General features: G+C 43.2%; 1 protein-coding gene and 1 long non-coding RNA gene across 2 annotated transcripts in view; one reads left to right on the top strand and one right to left on the bottom strand.

Annotated features, from left to right (window-relative positions):
- Positions 1 to 2207: 2207 nt before the first annotated feature.
- Positions 2208 to 5923, bottom strand: LOC129147259 (uncharacterized). Its single transcript, XR_008554637.1, has 3 exons — positions 5287 to 5923; positions 3484 to 3556; positions 2208 to 3234 (listed from the first exon to the last, which is right to left on the bottom strand). It is a non-coding gene; the product is annotated as an uncharacterized LOC129147259 (long non-coding RNA).
- Positions 5924 to 6211: 288 nt separating this feature from the next.
- Positions 6212 to 22623, top strand: part of TMEM65 (transmembrane protein 65) — a 38557-nt gene continuing 22145 nt past the window's right edge. Inside the window, exon 1 of the mRNA XM_008143285.3 lies at positions 6212 to 6776. Coding sequence (XP_008141507.1) covers positions 6476 to 6776 — 301 coding nt within the window. The 5' untranslated portion in view covers positions 6212 to 6475. The remainder of the gene's footprint in view (positions 6777 to 22623) is intronic.

The raw sequence follows: 22623 nt of genomic DNA, 5'->3' as shown, positions 1-22623 counted from the left end.
TCTCTTCTCAACCCACTATAATCTGACCTCTCCTCCCAGCACTTAACTGAAATTGCATATCAAAAGATTATAAATGATTTTCTCATTGCAAATCCAAAGAGCACTTAAAAATTATTTCTATCAACGTTGTATCCTATATAATAAAAGTCTAATATGCAAATCAACTGAATAGTGGAACAACTGGTGGAACGACCAGCTGCTATGATGCACACTGACCATCAGGGGGCAGACGCTCAATGCAGGAGCTGCCCCCAGCCACAAACCCCAGGCCAGCCAAGGCAGGTGCCAGAGGGGGCCCCCCTAAGTTGCCCTGCAGAGGGAGGCGACCCGCAGCGGTGGCAGGGGGTGGGGCCAGCGAGCGGGCAGTGCCAGGCTGGCCAAGGCGGGTGCCGGCAGGGGCTCCCCGATTGCCCCACTGGTTGCCCCAAAGATTGGCCCTGACTGTTGGCCAGGGCTAGGGACCCTACCCGTGCATGATTTCGTGCACCGGGCCTCTAGTTTTGTTATAAAAGTCAAATAGTTCTCCAAAGTATATAAAATTAAAAAAGCAGTTCCCAACCATGTCTCCCTATTTCCAATTGTTAGTTCAGAAAGGTAATTATTTTCAACTCTTTTAGAAGCTTCTTCTGAGGACATAATAGGATTATGCCTATTGTTTCTTCATTTTTGTGTGTGTGTTCTTATTGTGTTGAATCTACTCTCTAATGTTCTCTATTCAGAGAAACTCACCTGTATGAACAACATCAATGGGTTTATGAATGGTCCCTTTGGCTTTCAATTGAGTTGTTCTCTAGTTGGGAGAACCTCCCCAAACCTTCCATCACCTTGCTCCCATTTGGACTGGACACTCTCTAGTTGTCCTGTGACTTCCCATTTCCTGGTTTAATCCTTCAATTTAATGAAATACATCTTACAGTTACTTCCTGATATGACATATGAAATTTAAATATTTTGAGACTTCAATATTTGAGAAGGTTATACTTTACCCTCACACCAGATTGCTAGATATAGAATTCTAGATGGAATAGTTTTCCTCAGAATTTTAAAGCTGTTTCTCCATTGTCTTCTGGTTTCCAGTGTTGCTGTTGAGATGTCCGAAGCCACTGTGAAATGGGATTCTTTTTATTGAATGTCCCTTGAGAGCCATTGACTTTGCTGCTGGAACAAATGACCTTCTCTTTGGGAACTTTCCTTTGGACATTTCTTTGACAATTTTCTCCCTTATATTTTCAAAACTATTATAGCTTCTTTAACTCTCTTGTACTTCCTGACCTGAATCTTTAATTTTGTCATTTATCTTCTATTTTATATTTGTTATATTATCTACCATCTACTTTCAAAGAAATTTTTTCTGAATGTTATCTTCTGATTCTTTTGGAACATTTTTTACTTTGTCATATTTTTAATTTTCAAGTAATTTTTTGTTTTTGTTTTCTGGATGTTCTTTCTTTTGTAGATTCCTATTATTCCATAGATACAGTATCTCTTCTTATTTTGCAAATATATTAATGTTATGCATTTTCAAACATTTATTTTGCTCCCTATATCCTCAGAGATCCCCCTATTAAAGAAATGCTAGCTATTTTGGTTCTGTCTTTCCATCTTGAAGGCTTTCTTCAACTTACTAGTGATTTTGGGCTCCTGGCTCATACTTTGTATTTAAGGGTGAGAAAACAAAAAGCTGCTTGGAAATTGTGAGGGACAGAGCTAGTTAACTGATGGCTTCATTGTAGGGTGGTCTAGCTGAGCTCTTTTAGTAATTGCTCAGAGAGAAATCCCCCAATAGTATGGCTACCAGTGTTTTTGAGGCACAGCAGAAGCGTGGCAAGGGATCCATGAGTCAGAATGTGGCACTACCTCAATCTCCTTGTTTTTGGTGTACCTCCCTTGCCTCAGGTGTTTCTCCTGCCTCCAAATCTAGTGTCTCCACTAGTAAACTTCTAGACTTCTGCTGGGACAAGGAAGTGGCAATCTCCCAGCTGCATCAGATGTACAAGGAAATTTGGCTTTATCATAGCTCCCTTAAAATTTTTCACCTAGGTCTTCTTTTTTTTTTTTTTTTTTAGCTCAATTATATTTCTACCTTCAGAAGTACCTGGCATGTCCAATTCCTGTACTTTTTTGGGGGCTGTTGCTCAAATTTACCTTCTTCTAGGTTGTTCCATTCTAGCTGATTTAATAAGTCTCTCTGAAAAGGTGTTCAGAATGTCAGAATGGACTCCTTATTTTTCTTCCAAAACAAACAGGAACATTCAAAATCCTTCTACTGACCTTTCTGCTGGGCTCAAAGATAGAGTCTTTTTTTTCCCAAAATATATATTTTATTGATTTTTTACAGAGAGGAATGGAGAGGGAGAGGAATAGAGAGTTAGAAACATCAATGAGAGAGAAACATTGATTCAGCTGCCTCCTACATACTCCCCACTGGGGATGTGCCCGAAACCAAGGTGCATGCCCTTGACTGGAATTGACCCTGGGACCCTTCAGTCCACAGGCCGACGCTCTATCCACTGAGTCAAACCAGTTAGGGCGATAGAGTCATTTTTTAAAAGTAGATGTACGATTTGGAGGCCTCACTAAAAATCTGAGTTTAAAGTTTGAACAAAAGGCATTTCATAGCCCTATTATTTATATTTAGCTTGGTCAATCTCCCTCCCCAATCTCAAATATGATGGGAAGCCTGGAAGGGGGAAAAGTTACAAAATATTACCCTGAAAAAGTCACATAGGTGTGTGTTCATGCATGCATGTGTCTGGGTATTTTATGTGTATGCACACTTTTTATGTTGGTTGTGGGCAGTCACAGTCTTGTTGCCTGTAGGTATGTTTATGGACAGATAAATATGAGCCCACGGAGTATGAAATTGAGCAGCTTTAAAACATGTCCCCATTTCGTTGGGGAGAGGTGAGGGCTCTACATTCCCTTCTTTTGAATCTGAGATGGCTTTTGTGGCTTGCTGGTAGCTAGTAGAATAAAGTGCAAGTGATGCAGCACGACTTCTTAGGATAATTCTGAAAAGGCCATGAGTCTGGTCCTTTCAGACACTCACTCTGAGGGAAGCCAGATGCCATGTGAGAAGTCTGCCATGCTGGAGGGATTGGGAAGGCTCTGGTTCATAGTCTCAGCTGAGCTTCCAGACAGCCAACAGCCAGCATCAACCGTCAGCCACAGAGTGTGCCATCTTGGATGTCCAGCCCAAATAAGCCTTCAAATGACAGCAGCTGCAGTTGACATCTGATAAGAGACTCAAACAATAAACTGGCCAAGCAAGCCTTTCCCAATTTCTGAGCCACAAAATCAATAGCAAAATAAACTGGCTATCTAAGCCACCAAGTCTGGCATAGCACATTCACTCAAGGAGCAGCAACAGTTACCTAGTTTATCAACCAGTTTAGAACAGAGTGTGAAGCAACAGGAAAGAGATGTGGTAGATAAACGTGCCTAGATAGGGTACAAGCAGAGTGGAAGGACCATAGTACCTACATTTTGTTTTCTGCAATGTTCATATGTCCTCACCCTCCCTGCTGTGCCAGTCTTCTCTGCAGATGGCGTAGTTCTAAGGACCAGAATGAAGAGTGAATGAGGGGGGTTTAGCAGATTAAAGGAGCCAGAAACCAACATGCATCTCTTCTGTCAGAGAGATGTGAGGACACGTATGTCTGGTCATAACTGTGTCTGGTCATTAGCTGGCTGAGTAGCTAGGGGTTTATCTTGTACAGAGACTGCATGAGGCCATAATGAAGCTATAATGGGTGTCACTAGTAGGTGGCCAATTTAGGGATGACATTGTTGTCAGACTAGAAGTAGTACAATTCATGCCTTATTAGTATTCAAAGGTCACTTGGTCTACCTCTTTCTATCTAAAAATAGCACTTTCATTTTTTCCATCCTTTTTAAACACATATCCATTTATATTATGTGTAACATGTCCCATAAGCAAATCGTGTGTACATTTCAGTTTCTCCTATTTTCTATAGCAGAATGAAATATCCATAAATCATACAGCAAACACATTACAGCAGACACATTACAGCAAGTCCCAACGAGCAAGCACTTATCAGATCAGGTTGGTGATGTCCCACTAATTCACTAATAGCAAGCCAAGCCCACAGTCAATGTGGGACAGGTCTACACAAGGGAGTGGATACCATAAGGCATGATTCATTGGGACCACTACTATAATAGTCTACCACTAACACCCGGCTAGGCCATGGTTTTCAGCAATCTGTTGGGAATGGGTTCTTAGTGAGTAGTTTTTCCAAATCTCACTTCCCAGGACCCCACCCCAAGCCCAGTGAGTCAGAATTTCTTGGGGGTAAGAGAAATAGAGGAAGGTGGTGGTAATACCAAGAATTCGAGACTGAAATAACTCTGCAGAGGATTCCAACACACACCGGGGAATATAGGGTTTCAAAGACAAGAAAGACAGTCTGTGCACTCAAAAAACTTCGTTTCCACAGAGTACATTCTTTTCAAAAAAACCACCAAAAAACATTTCCATTGATATCAGAGAGGGAGAGGGAGAGATAGAAACATCAATGTTGAGAGAGAATCACTGATCATTGATTGGCTGCCTCCTGCATGCCCCCCATCAGGGATGGGGCCCAAAACCTGGGCATGTGCAATGACTGGGAAGGGAATCATGACCTCTTGGCTCAGAGGTCAACGTTCAACCATTGAGCCACACGGGCCAGGCCAGAGTACATTAATTGTCATTACTATACCAGAGTCCTTGAGAATTAAAAGAAAAGTTGCTTTCCATGTTTCTTTAAGTTAGAGCAGTGGGTCTCAAACTTATGCGTGCATCAGTATTAAGTAGAGGGCCTGTTAAAACACCCACGACTGAGCCCAACTCCCAGTTTCTGATTCAGGAGGTCTGGTGGCGCACATGAATTTGCAGGTCTAACAAGCTCTGCTGTCCAGGGACCATACTTTGAGAACCACTAGGCAGGGAGACTTAGTGAATATATTGCACTTACATGTTTACAGCACATCTATTACAACCCAGGGCTTGGTCTGGCTGCAGCAGCAGCAGCAGCAGCGGATATAATAAGGATAGGATTTAGATCTTGATTATACTTGAGCAGATTTAGTCTCTAAGTGGATCTATTCCCTTAACAAGGGAAGCCTAGGTGACATTAAGACAGGTTCAGATGAAGAGAGAAAGGAAATCCTGGAGTAGGCGAGTCTGAGCTGAGTCTATTGAAAGATGCCTAGAACCTGGACATTTGGAAATAGTGGAGAATCGCGGAATTCTTTGTTTCGGTATAGAGAAATCACACAAACCTTGAGAAAACACCGGGGAAAGGTGTGTGACACCCGCCTCCAGCGCTCCAGCATCAACCATCTGCAAGCTGCTGGCATCAGAACGAGGAAGGGTGTTGTTCTCAGTGTCAAGATGTCAGTCTCAAACCCTCCTTGGGAAGGGGTAGAGCTGGCCGCGCCCTCTCTTTGGAGCTCCCAGAGCGGGTGCCTTGGAGACCGAAGTGTCTGTCCGAGGCCACGGTGGGCGCTGGCTTGGCAAAGAGCGCAGCTTGGGCGCTTCAATCTCCCAAACCCTCAGTAGGGTGCTGTGACCCCGCGAGGCTCGGAGCGGTAGCGCGGCTGTCGGGGCGGCCTGGCTGGTACCCTCCTGGCCCACGTCCGGAGAGGGGGGCGCAGGCTGGGGCACTGTTCGGAAGGAGCCTCCGATTTAGGCAGGGCGCTAGGGCGGGCCGGGTGACAGCTGCACTACCCGGCCGGGCGAGGGGTTCAAAGCTCCTCTTCGCTATTTCCATCCCCAGACTTAATGGTGACGGACACCAGCACAACGGGGGCGCGCCCTCTCTGCCTCCATTTCCACGCACCGGAGGGGGTGCGCACGCTGGTGCACGCTCCGCACACCCGAGCGCGGCCCGCGAGTCAGAGGACTACGCCTGCGCGGCCCCGCCCCTCCCGGCCCCGCCCCCTGCCTTGGCCCCGCCCTGTTACCCCTTAAACCACCGCTAGAGGTACCGGCGGCGGCTGCGGCCTGACAGCGCGGCCGCTTCGAGGGCGCGGAAAGCGATCGGGGTGGGAGCGAGCGCTGGGAAAGCCGGCGGGAGAGGAGGGCGGCGCTGGAGGAGGGCGGCGCGTGGCTGACTCATCCCCCTGGAAAGGCAGATCGACAGACACCAACCCCGCCGAGCCCGCCTGCCCGCGCCGCTCCTGCTCCGCGCGGGAGGCGCCCGCCCGCCCCCCCTCCCAGCCCGATCGCCTCGCACAAACTTTGTCTCATCAGAGGGACCGGAGCCGCCGCGGGCCTTTTGGAAGGGGTCGGGGACGGAAGAGGACGCGGGAGCCGTGCGGGCCCGGGGAGTGCATGGTGCCCGGCGCCTCGGCTGCCCATCTGGAGGACATCGGGGCGGGGTCGGCGGAGCCCAGCTCTTTCTAGCCTCTGCCTCGCCCGAGATCGCCCTCCCGGACTGCCGCGGGGGTCCCCGCGCCCCAGCCCGCCATGTCCCGGCTGCTGCCGCTGCTGCGGAGCCGGACCGCGCGCAGCCTGAGGCCGGGCCCGGCCGCCGCCGCCGCGCCCCGCCTGCCGTCCTGGTGTGGCTGCGGGCGGGGGCTGCTGGCGATCGCGTTCCCCGGAGGCTCCCCCGGCGGCCCCCGGGCGCTGGGCACCCACCCCAAGGAGCCCATGGAGGCGCTGAACACGGCGCAGGGCGCGCGCGACTTCATCTACAGCCTGCACTCCACCGAGAGGAGCTGCCTGCTCAAGGAGCTGCACCGCTTCGAGTCCATTGCCATCGCCCAAGGTAAAGGGGATGGAGAGGGGGGTCACCCGGGGGCCTGGCGCCCTCCCCTGCCCCGCCTACCCCGAGAGCCCGCACCTCGGCCTGGGACCCCAGCCATCGCCGCCGCCGCCCCACCCGCCGGCCCCCCTCGCCGGCCTGGCCCGGCGCCTGGGACGTCCGAGGTGGGGGGAACTTTCCGCCTCTTGAGTGTCCCCGGGGCAGGTGGGACCGGAGCCGATCTAGCCAGGCAGCCAGGGCCCACGCTGGGCTGGCTGGTTCCTCCCCAGTCTCAGAAGCCCGAGCTTCAGCCCGAATGGCCAGCCGATCCTGTTTTGATTTTGTTTTGATTTGCGGTGTGCCTCCCCGTCCCCAGCCCCCTTGTCACTCGATGCTTTCGTCTGAACAAGCAGCCGCGCAGGTGGCATGCCTGCTTCCCCCGAAAGTGCTGCGAACCCGAGAGGAAGAAACTTTCTTGAATGGTCGTGGAACGAAGATGTCTGGGGGCCCAAAAGAAGGGATGTTGCTTCCTAAGGCAGAGATGCCCTCGGCTGCTTGTTTGCACACACATCTAGTTTCACTTGAGCAGCGGAAGGGAACATTTCCCCGGGAAATGGAAAGAATGGATCAAACCAGCAACTGCAGATACATACTTGCAAGCCCATATTAAGTTCGGTGCTTCGCGAGTTAAACTCCAGTTTTGTTGTTTCCCCAGAGGTTGAAAGAATGAAGTAAACAAGAAGGTATTTTTTTTCTGAGAATCTGTGGCTCTACAAGAAAAAGCAGACTTCTGCTCAAAAGTAATCTGCAATGGTGAAAGCAAAGCTATTTTTAAGCCAACACGTTAAAATAGGATATTTTTGCAATCAGTGCAGCATGCTGGTAGGTCAGAATTTGAGTCCAGCTGCAAAAGCTAACAATTCATAAAATCAAAGGGATGAAAGGAGCAAAAGATAAAATCATTCCGTCTTAAAATATTTGCCATTTAAATATGGTAGTATAGACAAAATACATTGCTACTATTTTATATTACATTCTGATGTGTTTGAACATTGAAAGTTTACCCCCCCCACACACACACACACACACAAAGTTGGTGGGTACATAGCCATTCTGTAGATTCCTTAAGTTTACAGCATATTGCTTTGGAAGATGGTATTTGATTTGCCACAGGAACTTACTTGAAGGTGTTTCTTTGGCCTATGCACAGGAATGGAGGAAAGATTTATTTACCTCTATATGACTTACCTATACTACTTCTTCAAAAACTTTTTATTAGTTGTGTCTTTTTAAAAATATACATTTTTATTGATTTCAGAGAGGAAGGGAGAGGAGAGAGAGAAACATCAGTGATAAGAGAATCATTGATAGCGGCCTCCTGCATACCCCAGGCTGAGGATCGAGCCTGCAACCCGGCATATGCCCTGACTGGGAATCTAACCGTGACCTTTTGGCTTAATTGTATCTTTTAGCCACTCCCCTCCCTCCCCACTAAATTCAGGGAATTGTGGACCAATTTATACTATTGGGTGATTCAAGACAGTGTCCACCCACAGTGCTTTTATAGGAAAAATGTCACATTGCAATCAATTCATTTTTTTAATGTGTAATCACATTATATTAAATCATAATCAAATGCTAGCATATTTTGTAAGCTATGTGTGTACTCAGTATGTGGTTTTAAAACATTCAGTTCTGAAAATGAGCTCCTTGATACAATAGCCACTCACGTGCTGAACTTCTCCATGAGCAAGACTGTTTGAACACACATTTGACCTGTCTAAGTAATTTCTTGGAAATTCTATATTATCATTGTTACAAGATCGAAGGGCCCTATTAATATAATTTTAAGACAATTCTTGAAAAAGCATGTCCTGGGTAAATTTTACTTCACTCCTATTGCACATTGCAATAGATATGCTGCATTTTACAACAAAGATAGTATTTTGAAGTTTAACATAGTTTTATGTAAACTTCAGTCAATGGAGATTAGTTAGATCAATTATACTTAATAAGTATGTATGTTATATGAGAAAGAATGCTTATCTCCTATTTATAAGCTAAAGAACTTTAAAGTTTAAGTAAACTATTTTTGCCAATGTTGATGACTAAATTATTGCTCTTTGACTCAAATGACACTTAAGTGATGCTACTGGTTTCATTTTTAAGACAGTTTTAATGTTCTTTATTGTTTTCAATCTCAATACATATAGTTGCTATGGAGATAACTGGAATCAAATCGTTACTAATAAATTACCTTATTCATTATTATGTTGCAAATGAATGCAGCTCATTACATTGCTGAAATCAACATTTCTTTTCCCAGACAAACAAAAAATTCCTGTTTTTCTTTTATTGTTGCTTTTTCAATACCCGATTCACGTATTATATGTGTGTGTGTACTTAGTGGATTTTCTAATGAAATAAATTTTTGTTAAAAGGGCTTTTTCTTATTGTAGGGAATCTTATGTGTTCCTGGGAAGTTTTCTTGTATGATATTATGACATGTTTTGGATTTGGTGTGGAAACATTACAAGAAAAAAATCATCCATGCTTTGATATGTCAGTGGAATCTACTGCTGAAATTTGGTACTTTTGCCCTTATCTTCCTTATGAGTTTATCAGTAGGCAATTGATATAGTCTGTGACAAGATAAAGCATTAGATTCATAGAATTGACTTATAATAGATAACCCCTACTTTGTGGGATGTCTTATCATAGCTACTTAGGATACTGAGATTTTTAAATTACAAACTGATTTCCTCCCCAATTTAAAAAAAGTTGGTATTGTCTTCTCAATTTACCTGCTCAACCTGGTCTTTTCTCCAGAAACTGTTCATATCCTCAGATAGTACATTGTTATTTCATTGTTTTTACAAGTAGGGCTGGCAAGCTGACATCATTACAGTTGCCTTTAATTTTAGCCAAGATTTTCAAACAAATTTGTCTCCCACTTTATGCAATTACAATTTCTATTTATAATTATTTTTAAAACTGGTTCCAGGACCCTCATGGGTACCAAAGTCTGTGGATGCTCAAGCCCCCTCTATAAAATGGCACACTATTTGCATATGACCTATGCCCACCATCCCTGTGTACTTCAAATCCTCTCTAGATTACTTCTCATGCAATGTAAATGCTATGTTAATAGTTGTTACAGTATACTGTATTGTTTAGGGAATAATGACAAGAAAAAAAAAGTCTGTACATGTTCAGTACAGACGCAACCATCCTAGGCCTAACTACTTTGTACATGACAGCAACCGTAACTCCCTCCCCTTCCCCCACCCCCGCCCCGAATATTTTTTATCTTTGATTTGTTGAATCCCCAGATGCAGAGCCTGCAGATACTATGGGCCGAATGTACAGCAATTTGGTTTTTGAAGGATGGGCAGTGGCATTGCTCATTGTATTAGTTGTACGTTGCTGTATTACAAACACCCCTAAATATAATGGCTTAAAACAAACAGGTATTGTCTCACAGCTTCAGGAATCCTGGAGCAGCTTAGTGAGATGTTTCTGACTCGAGTCTCATAAAGTTGTAATCAAGCTTTCAGCTGTGGCTGCATCGTTTGACATCTTGACTGGGGTTGGAAGATCCATTCCCAAAAAGGCTCATTCACTCAGCGGTAGGCTGGAAGTCGCAATTTCCTGCCATGAGGGCCACCCCCCAGGGCCACCTAAGTGTTCTCAAGGAGTGGCAGTTGGCTCCCTCCAGGACAAGCGACGACACAGTCTAAGTTGGAAGCCACAGTCTCTTATTACCCAGTCTTAGAAGAGATAGTCCATCTCTTTTCGTAGGAGGGTACTGTACAGGGTGTAAAACCGGGAGGCGGAAGTCATTGGAGGCATCTGAGAGGCTGCCTTCCACACTTACTTAAGGTGTTGTAATTAATGTTTGCTGGAGAATTACATAGAGATAAGAGTTGGCTTTGGGGAAGGCGCAGCAAAAGATTTGATTTGAAGAAAAAAAAAAAAGGGAGCTTCTTGGGGAATATTTTTGTTAAACATGTACTTAAGTATTTTAAAAATGAGATCCTTTTGACATATAACAAGAGATATATTGCAGTGAACAGAGCAGTTTTTCTATCTATGTTAGATCTTTTTAAAAAAATATATATATTTTTATTGATTTCAGGGAGGAAGAGTGAGGGAGAGATAGAAACATCAGTGGTGAGAGAGAGTCATTGATTGGCTGCCTCCTGCACGCCCCACACTAGGGATGGAGCCTGAAACCTGGGCATGTGTCCTGACGGGGAATCAAACTCTGACCTCCTGGTTCTTAGGTTGACACTCAACCACTGAGCCAAGCGGGCTTTCAATGTTAGATCTTAATTAGCTTGCATTTTTTCTTTTTCGCCGTATTAGGTGATAATTGTGTACATTTAGTTGTTTTCTTTTTCTTTTTTCTTTTTTTTTTTTTACCATTTATCTACATCCACATAGGCACACCATATATATAATTCTAAACTACGTATAATCTTGTAGTTTCTCACCTTTTGTGATTACTTAAGTAGATGAGGAGCTTCGTTTTGAGAACTTGCCATATAGTAGAAGGGCCTTTGTCAAATGAAAGGCTGCAAGATAAAAAGCTGATATTAAAGTGGATATCTAGAATACTTGAAAACAAGATTTTTCATGGCGCTATGACCCAGTAGGGATCTTGGACTCTTAAAGAAAGTATCTCCATTTTTCTCAGCCTATTGTTCAGGATTATGGGAGAAAATAGCCACTCTGTTACGCTATTAACTTCTGGGATGAATTGGAGATAATTTCAGCTTTTGCTGAAAGAGAATGAGAATGAGGGTAAGGAAAGCATTTCATACTCTAAATTCAGATGCGTGAATAAAGATATTTTAGTGCCTTCCCTGAAATAGTATAAGAGGAACAAGGGAAGTAGCCCCAACTAGACACAGCAAGAAGAGAAGAGCCAGGGTGAGGATGTGAATTGAGTCAGGAGGAGTGAGAGATATCTAAGAAGCTTGAGAGCTTCTATATCTTGGGACTAGATAAGTTAAAATGAAGCTTTGCCACAATCAATTATTTTACTAATATGGAAAGAACCTAATATATCAGTATATCCCAACAAGCTTAATTCTGAATACTTTAGAGTTATTGGGCATGTTGGAGTGGCCTCTATTACTAGGGATTACTGCCAGTAAAGAACAGATAACACAAATAAGATTTTTTTTTCCATTATAAAATGGATATATGCTATTCAACAGTCTTTAATCATCACTGACTGGTACATATAACTTGATGTCCGGAGTTACATGTGATTTAAAACAACAACCATTCTATTATATCTTTTGATTTTTGTGGATCAGGAGTATAATCAGGGCTCAGCTGGATAATTCACCTGGTTCATGTGGTATCTATAGAGGTCACTCCGTAGACTTCAGCTGGAAGATGGGCTGATTACAGAGTCCAGGATGGTTCCGCTCACGTCTGGCACTTTGGTGGAGATGACTGGAAGGCTGGGCTCCACCTCAACGGTTGGCCAGAGTAGGAACATGTGACCTCAGCAGCGTATCAATCTCAGCATGCTGTAATAGCTAAGTGATAGACCACGGTCCCAGAGAAAATGTCCCAAGAAAGCTAGTTAGAAACTTTAAGACTTTGTATTGGTTTCATATTGCTGCTATAACAGATTACCACAAATTTAGTGGTTTAAAATAATACAAGTTTATTTTCTTAGCAGTCTGGAGTTTTGAAGTCCAAAATGAGACTTAGGGGGCTAATAAAAGCATCAGCAAGCTTCCTTCCTGGAGGCTCCATAGGAGAAGCTCTTCCTTGTCTCTTCCAGCGTTTGCCATTCCTTGGTTCCTGTCCACATCACTCTGATCTCTGTTTTTTATTGTTATGTCATCTCCTTCATTGAGCTTTTCTTGCCTCCCCATTATAGTGACCCCCGAGATCACATTTAGGCCCTGGATAACCTCATTCTCTCAACATCCTAATTTAATCACATCTGCAAAATCTCCTTTGCCATACAAGGTAACATACTCAAAAGTTGGAGGATTGGGTATGGACATTATTCAACCTTCCACCCGACTTGTTACGACCTAGCTTTGGAAGTCCCAGAATGTCACTGCTGCTGGTTGAGCAAGTCACTAAGACCAGTCTGGATTCAAGGGAAGGGGAATTAGGAAGAGCTATTCCATGTAGATGGCCATGCTTAATAGTCGTAATTGATTACTTTCTATCAGTGCATTTAAAAAAAGAATAAATTTCTGTTGGAAATCTTGTATTACATCTTTCTCTATTAATACATACCATTAACATATTGGGTTTTGTTTATTTTAAGAAATTTGAACATTAGTTCTTATGCTGAGGGCTAGTGCAGTGATTTCTTTTATATATTAGGCTACGTGGGACTCCCTCCTCCATATCAGGATTTCTCAGCATCGGCACTGTTGACATTTTGGGCTGGATACTTCCTTGTTGTGGGGGCTGTCATCCACAGCGGATTTTTAGCAGTGTCCCTGTCCTCTACCCACTAGATGACAGAGCACCCTTGTACCCACCTCACCCCAATTCTGGCAACCAGAAATGTTTCCAAACATTGCCGAATGTTCCATGGAGAAGGTGTGGGGTGGGGGGAAGAGGAGGAGGGTAGCAAAATTGTCCTGGTCAAGAGCCATCGCTTTATATGAAATGCTGTAAGCTGCTGCTGCTTCAATCCTCTACCTTGCCTCTCCTCTCCTATCATACATGGATACTTGCTGTCATCAGTGTATTCTCTTTGCTTCTTGCTCATTGCTTTATTTTACATTTATTTGTCTCTGGATAAGGTCAGAGGATAACTCCTGACCTCCCTATCAAACTCCTAATCTCTCTATCAAATAAATGAGCTTTGTGATAACTGTTTTCCTTGATTGCGATGTCTCTTAATTTTCTAAGTTCTTGACTAAATTCTAAATATTAGATACTTAGAAAATATGGCTTCAGGTAAGTTGGACACTGCTGGAGTGTTTGAGTCACTAGTAATTAATTTGGTGTTGTTCATCTCAGCAGTCACTTATTGCTAACTTAAGCAATCATGACAAGCAAGCTTTTATAAACAAATTTGTGGATAGGAAAACTGAAATAATATAAAGTCTGCTACTTTACAGGGGCATCCAGAAGGTCAGTTGCAACTAAAGATAGTGGGTGTTTTTAAATGTTGGGGATGATCTGATATTGAACCATTAATAGTTTCAGTTTTTCTAAAAATAGTGATGAGTTTGCATAACCACACTTTTGACTGGTTTTCTTTGGCACGTCAGTGAAAAGCTAACTGGAACAAATAAAGACCAATCCCTGAGTGAAAAATTTACTAGCATTTTTCTCGAGTCAGCTGAATTAATTAGTATGTAGGTTTATAGGACTCTTCCCTATAAACCTCATAGGTTTGACTCATAGGTTTATGTCTGCTTTAAGTTAATGAAAACAACCACATTAGAAACAAGAAGTTCGATGTTAAAATGTAATAACTTAGTTACCTCAGATCTTCTGGTAAATGAGAGATCTTCTAGACAAAGGACTTTGCAGGTCACGAGATGTCATTCCTCTTAAGCTCTTAAGCATTTACTTTGATAGCTTTTGTTGGAAGCATATTTGAACATAGTACTTCATTTTTCTCTGCCTTAATGAAAGTATGACACAATTTAGCTTCTGCTAGATGCCAGAGTTCTTAAATACTGTATTTTAATACAGTAATATTTTGGGGGGCTACTTCCATTTGTAGATATACTACTAGTCATCACACCACATGCCATTCCAGTTGGCAGGCTCTTCAGACTCTGTCATATAGTGGTAGTGAAATGTGCTGGACTTATAGTAACCCTCCCCCATCCCTCAGTGCCTGCAGACTATTCTACAGGCTATTCTCATTCATCCCTTGTGGTTGTGGTAAACTCTTTTCTGCTGTGTAAGGAGGTTTGCTTCTTGGCATCTTTTTTATTATTTTTAATGTCTGCTCTTTGTTACTCTTCCATGTGTTTTTTCTTTCTTTTCTTTTTCTTTCATTCTCATTTTGTTTTTGATCCCCCTATGCTTCTCAATAGGGTTTAATCCTGATATATGTTTCAAGGTCATAGACCACTATCCTTCTTTGTCTTTCCAGCTAGCCAATTGCTTCTATCACATTATTGATCTTTGATGCTCAGATCTCACATTGAAGATATTGTGAGTACTTTTGCTAATATCTGGATTTTGGCTGTTCAGAGGATCATTGTTTTAAGCACCTGATTAACTGAGATATTACTATTTTGGGATCTTAAAGTTTCAGGGAAATTTATATTAGAACTAGTGGCCCGGTGCACAAAATTTGTGCACGTTGGGGGGGGGGGTGGTGTCCCTCAGCCCGGCCTGCACCATCTCCTATCTGGGACCCCTCAGGGGATGTCCAACTGCCGGTTTAGGCCCGATCCGCTCCTAACCACTCACCTGCCTGCCTGCCTGCACCCTCTCCTATCTGGGACCCCTCAGGGGATGTCCGACTGCCGGTTTAGGCCCGATCCGCTCCTAACCACTCACCTGCCTGCCTGCCTGATTGCCCCTAACCACTCTGCCTGCCACCTGCTCGCCCCCACTCTTCCCCCCCCTCCCCCGCTGGCCTTCTCGCCCCCAACTGTCCCACTTGCCAGCCTGATCGCCCCCAACTGCCCCCACTGCCAGCCTGCTTACCCCTAACTCCCCCCACCCGCTGGCCTGATCGCCTCCAACTGCTGCCCCCTGCCAGCCTGCTTGCCCCCAACTGCCCCCGCCCCCTGCCAGCCTGATCACTCCCAACTGCCCTCCCCTCCTGGCCTGATCACCCCTAACCACCTCTGCCTCAGCCCTGCCACCATGGCTTTGTCTGGAAGGACGTCTGGAAGGTCTCCCAGTCTAATTAGCATATTACCCTTTTATTAATATAGATGGTTTTCTTATTTGGGTTAGTTTAGATTTTCTGTTTTCTTTCTGAGTTTTAGGGTAGATTACTTAGTACACTGTATGGTTTAAAACATTCGTACTTTGAAAAAAAGCCTAGTATTTCATAAAACTACTTCTGAAGTTACATAGTCTATCTTTTAACATTCAATACAAAAGCAAATATGGCATTTGCATAAGCAAAATCAAAGTAAAATCAGTGTGCAAAAGAAGTTTATAAGTTGTTTGAGGAATTTGGAAAAGTCAGAAAACTAGTATTTGTGACAGCATAACTGTCATATGTTTCTAACCTTTACTCTAATTTTTCTTTAGATTTTTGAATGAGTTTTATAAAAAATATCTAACATACTATTCATTGGAAAGCTTTACAAGCTTTGAAAGTTTTATTTAACAAATATTTGTTACTCTCCCTACCATCTATAATAATAAAAGGGTAATATGCTAATAAGACTGGACATCTTCTGGACGTCATTCCAGACATCCTTCCTGACAAAGCCGGGGCCCGAGGGAAGCCGGTGCCGGAAGCCGGGGGAAGGAAGGCCTACTCTTGAACAAATGTTTTTGCATTGGGCCTCTAGAATAATAGAATTAATTAGCTTGGCATAATACTCTCGTGAGACTTACATTTTTTGAGAGAGGAAAGATATGAGTAATATAGTAAATAAATTAAATCATTATATATAATCTGTGCTGTTAGAATAAACAGAATGACACTTATTTAGATAAGGCGATCTGCGAAGGCCTTTGTGTAGGTAATATTTAAACTGAAAAGAAAGGTTTGAGAAGCCGGCCATTCAGACAGCGGGAGGAGAGCATTCTGAGGAGGAAAAGCAAATACCAAGACACTGAGATAAGAAGGGACTTGGCATAGCACAGGAATTGACAGAAAGCATTTATGGGTGGAATTTAATGAACAAAGTGGAGCGTGGAATGAGATAGGCAGGTAGGCAGAAGCCAGATTAGTCAGGGCCTCTGTAGGTAAACCTTAGGAAAGCCGTTTGAAGGTTAAGCCCTGGAGTGAAATAATGGGGTGTAAAGAGCACTGTGGCTGCTAATGGACTAACTGCAGGTTGCAAATGCATAAGCTCGGAGACCACTTAGGAAGCTGTTACAGTAGTCTAGGCTAGGGGTGATGGTAGTTTAGACTAAGTGGCCACGGAGATGAAGAAAAGGAGGTGGATTCAAGATATTTATTTGAGCCTGGCCAGCATGGCTCAGTGGTTGAGCGTCGACCTATGAACCAGAAGGTCATGGTTTGATTCCTGGTCAGGGCACTTGCCCAGGTTGCAGGCTCGATCCCCAGTGTGGGATGTGCAGGAAGCAGCTGATCAATGATTCCCTCTCATCATTGATGTTTCTATCACTCTCTGCTTCTCCCTTCCTCTCTGAAATCAATAAAAATAAATAAAAATAAAATATTTATTTGAGAGTCAACTGATGGAACTTGCTGATGGGTAGAAAGGGGCAGGTAATTAAGGGAAAGAAAATAGAAAGTGAAGACTTAGGGTTCTGACTAGTGATTGAGTAAAAGATTGTCCTAATAATTGTGAGGGAGAAGTCTGGGGGCAAATAGGTTTCGAGGGGATGGAAATTAAAGTCTTAAGTTTGGACATGTCAAGTTTAAGATACCTGTGTGAATGTGAATGGAGATATCAAGTAATTAGGTGTGTGTGTGTGTGTGTGTGTGTGTGTGTGTGTGTGTGTGTGTTGTATTTATATTACAAATCTGAACTTATAGGGAAGTTTAGGCTGAAGATGTGAGTGTGGGTGTCAACAATTGTGTCTAGATGGAAAAGAAGATCCAGGAGAGAACTCAAAAACACCAATGTGTATTGGAAGGGAAGAGGAGGAAGAATCAGAACTAGAAGGAGACTGAGGAGGAGTGTCCACAAAGGCAGGAAAAATACAAGAATGTGTGTTCCAGAAGCTAAGTGAGAAAGACAGTGGGTTGATCCGATGCTTTGACTAAGTCAAGTAAGGGAAAGGCTTGGGGGCAGGGGTGTCGGAAGAGGGTGCTTAGGATTTAACACAAAAGAGACTGGTGTTTTTGTCAGAAGTGTTTTCTTTAAAATATATTTTTATTGATTTCAGAGAAGGATGGGAAGGGAGAGAGAGATAGAAATATAACGATAAGAGTCATTGACCAGCTGCCTCCTGCGTGCCCCACATTGGGGATTGAACCTTCAAACCCCGGCATGTGCCCTGACCGGGAATCGAACCCTGACCTGCTGGTTCAGAGGTCCACGCTCAACCACTGAGCCACGCCGGCTGGGCTGGCAGAAGTAGTCTTATAAGAACTATTTGGGAAGAAGCCAGATTGTAGTCAGCAGAGGAGGAGTATCAATAAAGAAGGATTTGGCTCTTAAAGATTAAAGGGAGCTTTGGATAGTACTACTATAGTAGCTTGAGTATTACTGAGATTATTCCTTTACTCATTGGTCAGAGGTCTAAACTTATTTTAACCACTTATTACTAGTATACTCATTTATTTTTTTTTACAGACAGTCCTGTGTAAAATTCTAGTTCATCAGAGAAAAATAAAATATCACAGGTTAGCAAATCACACCCCTTTTTAGCAGCATTTTGTAAAAATATGCAGGCCATTTAGCAGGTAAGATCTTTTCACTTTCTTTGGTAAGAAGCTTCTGAAATCAAGAAGATGATTTGAACTCCGTTTTTCAAGTTAAAATACCCAAGAGCTAGGGATACATTTTTTTCCTGGGCTATGGGATTTTCAGTGCTAAAACTGAGCTAGTCCCTGGCAAACTGGATGATTGGTCACCTTCCCCGACAGTATTTTTGCCCTTCTCACGGACTAAAGCCTTTGACTCATAGGAGAGATTGAAAAAGGGATCCAGGTAGAATTTCATGTCCCTTCCGCATGACTGCTTTTCCACTCCTGAAGGTCTGCACCAAAGTGGACACTTTCTCAAGATTCTCTCTCTCATCACTTTTTGTGTCTAGTGGGATTTCTGGTGAGAGAATCTGCAAGGAAGTGCGGACTCCCCCAGTTCATCTGTATGCCAGTGCCTTCCCACTGTCCCCCAGCCCGCCCTCTGCCTTCACCTGCGCCCTTACTATGCTAGCGGCACCCTTCTTAAGGTGTCTGGTTGCATCGATCCCAAGTAAGCAAGTGCTCACGTCCCCTGTCCCCTCTGTCCTTGCAAGTGCCTGCCTCTCTCTTAATTTAGGCCAAGTTGTTTGCACTGTGACTTCAGCTCTCTTACGGGTTTGGTTCGAAATAAGTCATGAATTTGAACTTAGTTTCACTGTAAGGGCAGTGACAGTGATTTTTGTAGCTCTCTGCATCCCACAGTAGAAACTAGAACCTTGCTTCACAGAATTTAAAGAACATAGAACATCATCTGGGAATCTTATGGGAATACAGCTTCTGTTACAGTGCGTTTGAGACAGGGCCTGAGAGTCTGCATTTCTAACAAGTTTCCAGGGATTTCCGTGTTGCAGGTCCAGGGATGCTACCCTGAGTAGCAAGGTTCTAGCAGGTGGTTTTGCTTTCTGTTTTAAGGTGGGAAAGAGGCGAGGTCACATAGAAAAACGCAGGCACGCTTGAATTGTGAAAGGGAACAGGCAGACAGATGTGAGGGTGATAATGTGAGACGTGGCACATTTGGTGAGCTGGCAGGATTTTATGTTTGTGTGGGAGAAAGATCTTAATGGTTTAAAAAACATTATCCTAGCTTTTTTCCCCCCCTTCTTCTCAGAGGGCCTCCTTAAAGACAGTAGAAAAAAATGTGAATTGTTAATACTGATTTTATAGGTATACAATGAGAACTTTTTAGTGTAATTGTGCTTTTCCCGCTTCACATTATTTCTTACGTTTTGAAACAATCTCAAATTTATAGAAAAGGTTTAAGTATAGTACAGTAAGCTCCCCCTCCACTCCCTCCCCTCTCCCCGCCTCCCCCAAATCACTTGAGAATATGTTGCTGACTTGAAGCCTTATCATCCCTGTCATGGGTTAAGGTCCTTGGGAAGCAGTCTCTGAGACAGAGATTAGCATAAGACATTTATTGGGGAATACAGTGTCCCAATAAATGGAAGCCTTAGCAGACCCTGTGGAGGCTTCTGGAGATAGGATGACCCCTCAGTGTTGTCCCGAGTTGGGTGAGAAGTCTCTCTCCCTCTGTGAAATTGAGCTCTTGGGTGTGGACTGCCCTGGCAAGGGGCAGGGCTGCGGGTGCGGCGACATTCTTCTGCTGAGGCGGTCCTCCAGGATGAGGGGGTGTTGACACTGCTGTTGAACTGCTGCCATTTGAGACACTCCAGACATGCAGCCGGAGGAGCCTGGAGAAGGCGCACTCATTATGGACGTAAGTGAGGAGGTTGTGATGAAAAGGATGCAGATGTTCCAGAGGAAGTGACTCTGGTTCAAACTTCACACTAACGGAGCTCTCGGAGATATTTTATGACATTGAGAATACAAGGGATAAAATGTATAAGCTAACCCAAGCTCACAAAAGAGTGTGGCAACTCCCCAGGCAGAGAGAGGATTCGGGCTCCGCATCGTGAGAGATTGAGGAGTGCTAGCACTGCTCAAGCTGCCTTGGATCATCTTCTCTACAAAGAGATGACAAAACACGTTAATTCAGTGTTTCTAATATTTTAAATCATGGCATACTAAATAAACTAGTTTTATTATTTCCAAATTTTCCTTTATAATTGTCAGTAGACGAGTTTTTAAATTTTTTTATTGTGATATAGTTGACATACACTGTATTAGTTTCAGATATACAAGATATTTGTATATATTGCAAAATGATCACTACAATAAATCTAGTTAACATCCGCCACCATACATAATTCCAAACTTTTTTTTTTTCTTTGTGAGAGAGATTTCAATGTTTGGGGAAAAAATTTTTTTAAAGATCACAGAACAATTGTAATTTTCTCCATTGCTTATTAAGATTTTGCAGTTTCAGCTTGCACTGTCATTTTAATGGTCCCACACGACTGTGCAAAGGGAGAACTACCTATATTCAAGCATGCTTCACTTCAAAATTTCATATACCCTTTTTATTTACACATATTTTATTTACTTTATCACTTGAATACGTTTTGATTTTTAAATATTTTTAGCATGCAGATTTCCCAAACCCGAGGTAGCCATTATGAAGACGGCGAAGAAGGTATCATCCGCAGAGACCCCTGATAGTTTTGGTATAGTACAATCTTAACAGTATTGATTGTTCACTAGATGTTTATTGCAGATAGCAAAGCATCTATTTAACAGAACTTCTTGACTTCTTGCTGGCTTGAAATAGCATGCTTTAGTTATAATGACAATTTTTTTTTTTTGCATCATTTTGGACTACCTACAAAATATTTTTTATTATCTAATCCTAGATTTTGTGGATATGATAGAATAATAATTGCATGTTTAATTAACTGAAGGATTAAACTTATGACCTTAACAAAAGACAAAATTACTTATATTTAATTATATTTAAATAGTGTATTTTAAAAATTGTTGCAGTAACCCCGGCAAGGGACGCATAATGAGCAAGAAAGATGAATGAGTAGGGAAAAGGACCGCACAGGGAAACCTTCAGAATATTGTAAAGAGAAACTGTATTTAAGTAACTAAACTTCAAGAAAATATATTTAAAAAATATATTCTTGTATAATTTGAAAGCCTTATATAATTTCACTTTAAGGCCATTCATGAACTTTTTTTTTAAGATTCAGTCTCCATACAGCTTGATATCTAATTTGCATTCTGTAGTGGTGGTGGTACTAGGAGAATTGTATTGAGTGTGTGTGTGTGTGTGTGTGTGTGTGTGTGAGAAAGAGAGAGAGAGAGAGAGGGAAAGATATATATATATATATATATATATATATATATATATGAAGAGAGAGAGAGAGAGAGAGAGAGAGACAGAGACAGATGCGGGAGGGAGGCGGGTATAAAAATAAATATATCTCTGTTCCTATTTTATTTTTTACTACTATTTAATATAGATACACTAGAGGCCCAGTGCACGAAATTTGTGCAGGGGGGAGGGGTGTCCCTTAGTCCAGCCTGCACCCTCTCCAATCTGGGACCCCTCAAGGGATGTCCGACTGTCCGTTTAGGCCCGATCCCGATCTCCCTCACAATCCAGGACTGCTGGCTCCCAACCGCTAGCCTGCCTGCCTGCCTGATTGCCCCTAATGGCTTCTGCCTGCCAGCCTGATCACCCCCTAACTGCTCCCCTGCCAGCCTGATTGACGCCTAATTGCTCCCCTGCCAGCCTGATTGCCCCTAACTGCCCTCCCCTGCTGGCCCGGTCACCCCTAACTGCCCTCCCTTGCCAGCCTGGTCGCCCCTAACTGCCCTCCCCTTCTGGCCTGATTGCCCACAACTGCCCTCCCCTGCTGGCCATCTTGTGGCTGCCATCTTTGACCACATGGGGGTGGCCATCTTGTGTGTTGGAGTGACAGTCAATTTGCATATTACCTCTTTATTATATAGGATTGCCTAAGAAGTATAACACAGTATATAAAAAGGAATCAGCCCTAACTGGTTTGGCTCATTGAATAGAGCGTTGGCCTGTGGACTGAAAGGTCCCAGGTTCAATTCCGGTCAAGGGCTTGTACCTTGGTTGCGGGAACATCCCCAGTGAGGGGTGTGCAGGAGGCAGCTGATCAATGTTTCTCTCTCATCGATGTTTCTAGCTCTTTATCCCTCTCCCTTTCTCTCTGTAAAAAATCAATAAAATATATATATTTTTAAAAAGGAATCAGAAATATTTTGTGGGCCAATTGAAATTTTAAAAGGATAAAGGGTACATACAACTTAGTTTTCTTAGGCTTTATAGGGGGTGGGCAAAAGTAGGCTTACAGTTGTTAGTATGGGAAAGACATGCAGGTTAAATCAATGATTTAATACAATAAACTGTTTTACATACTGACAGTGTTTCACATATTCATATACAATTGATTGTTGTTTTTTCTA

Source organism: Eptesicus fuscus, chromosome 19, assembly GCF_027574615.1.
Source record: "Eptesicus fuscus isolate TK198812 chromosome 19, DD_ASM_mEF_20220401, whole genome shotgun sequence".
In the NCBI taxonomy this organism is placed as follows: Eukaryota; Metazoa; Chordata; class Mammalia; order Chiroptera; family Vespertilionidae; genus Eptesicus; species Eptesicus fuscus.
The sequence above is the reverse complement of the archived record's forward strand: the minus strand, read 5'-3'. Positions and strand labels throughout refer to the sequence as shown.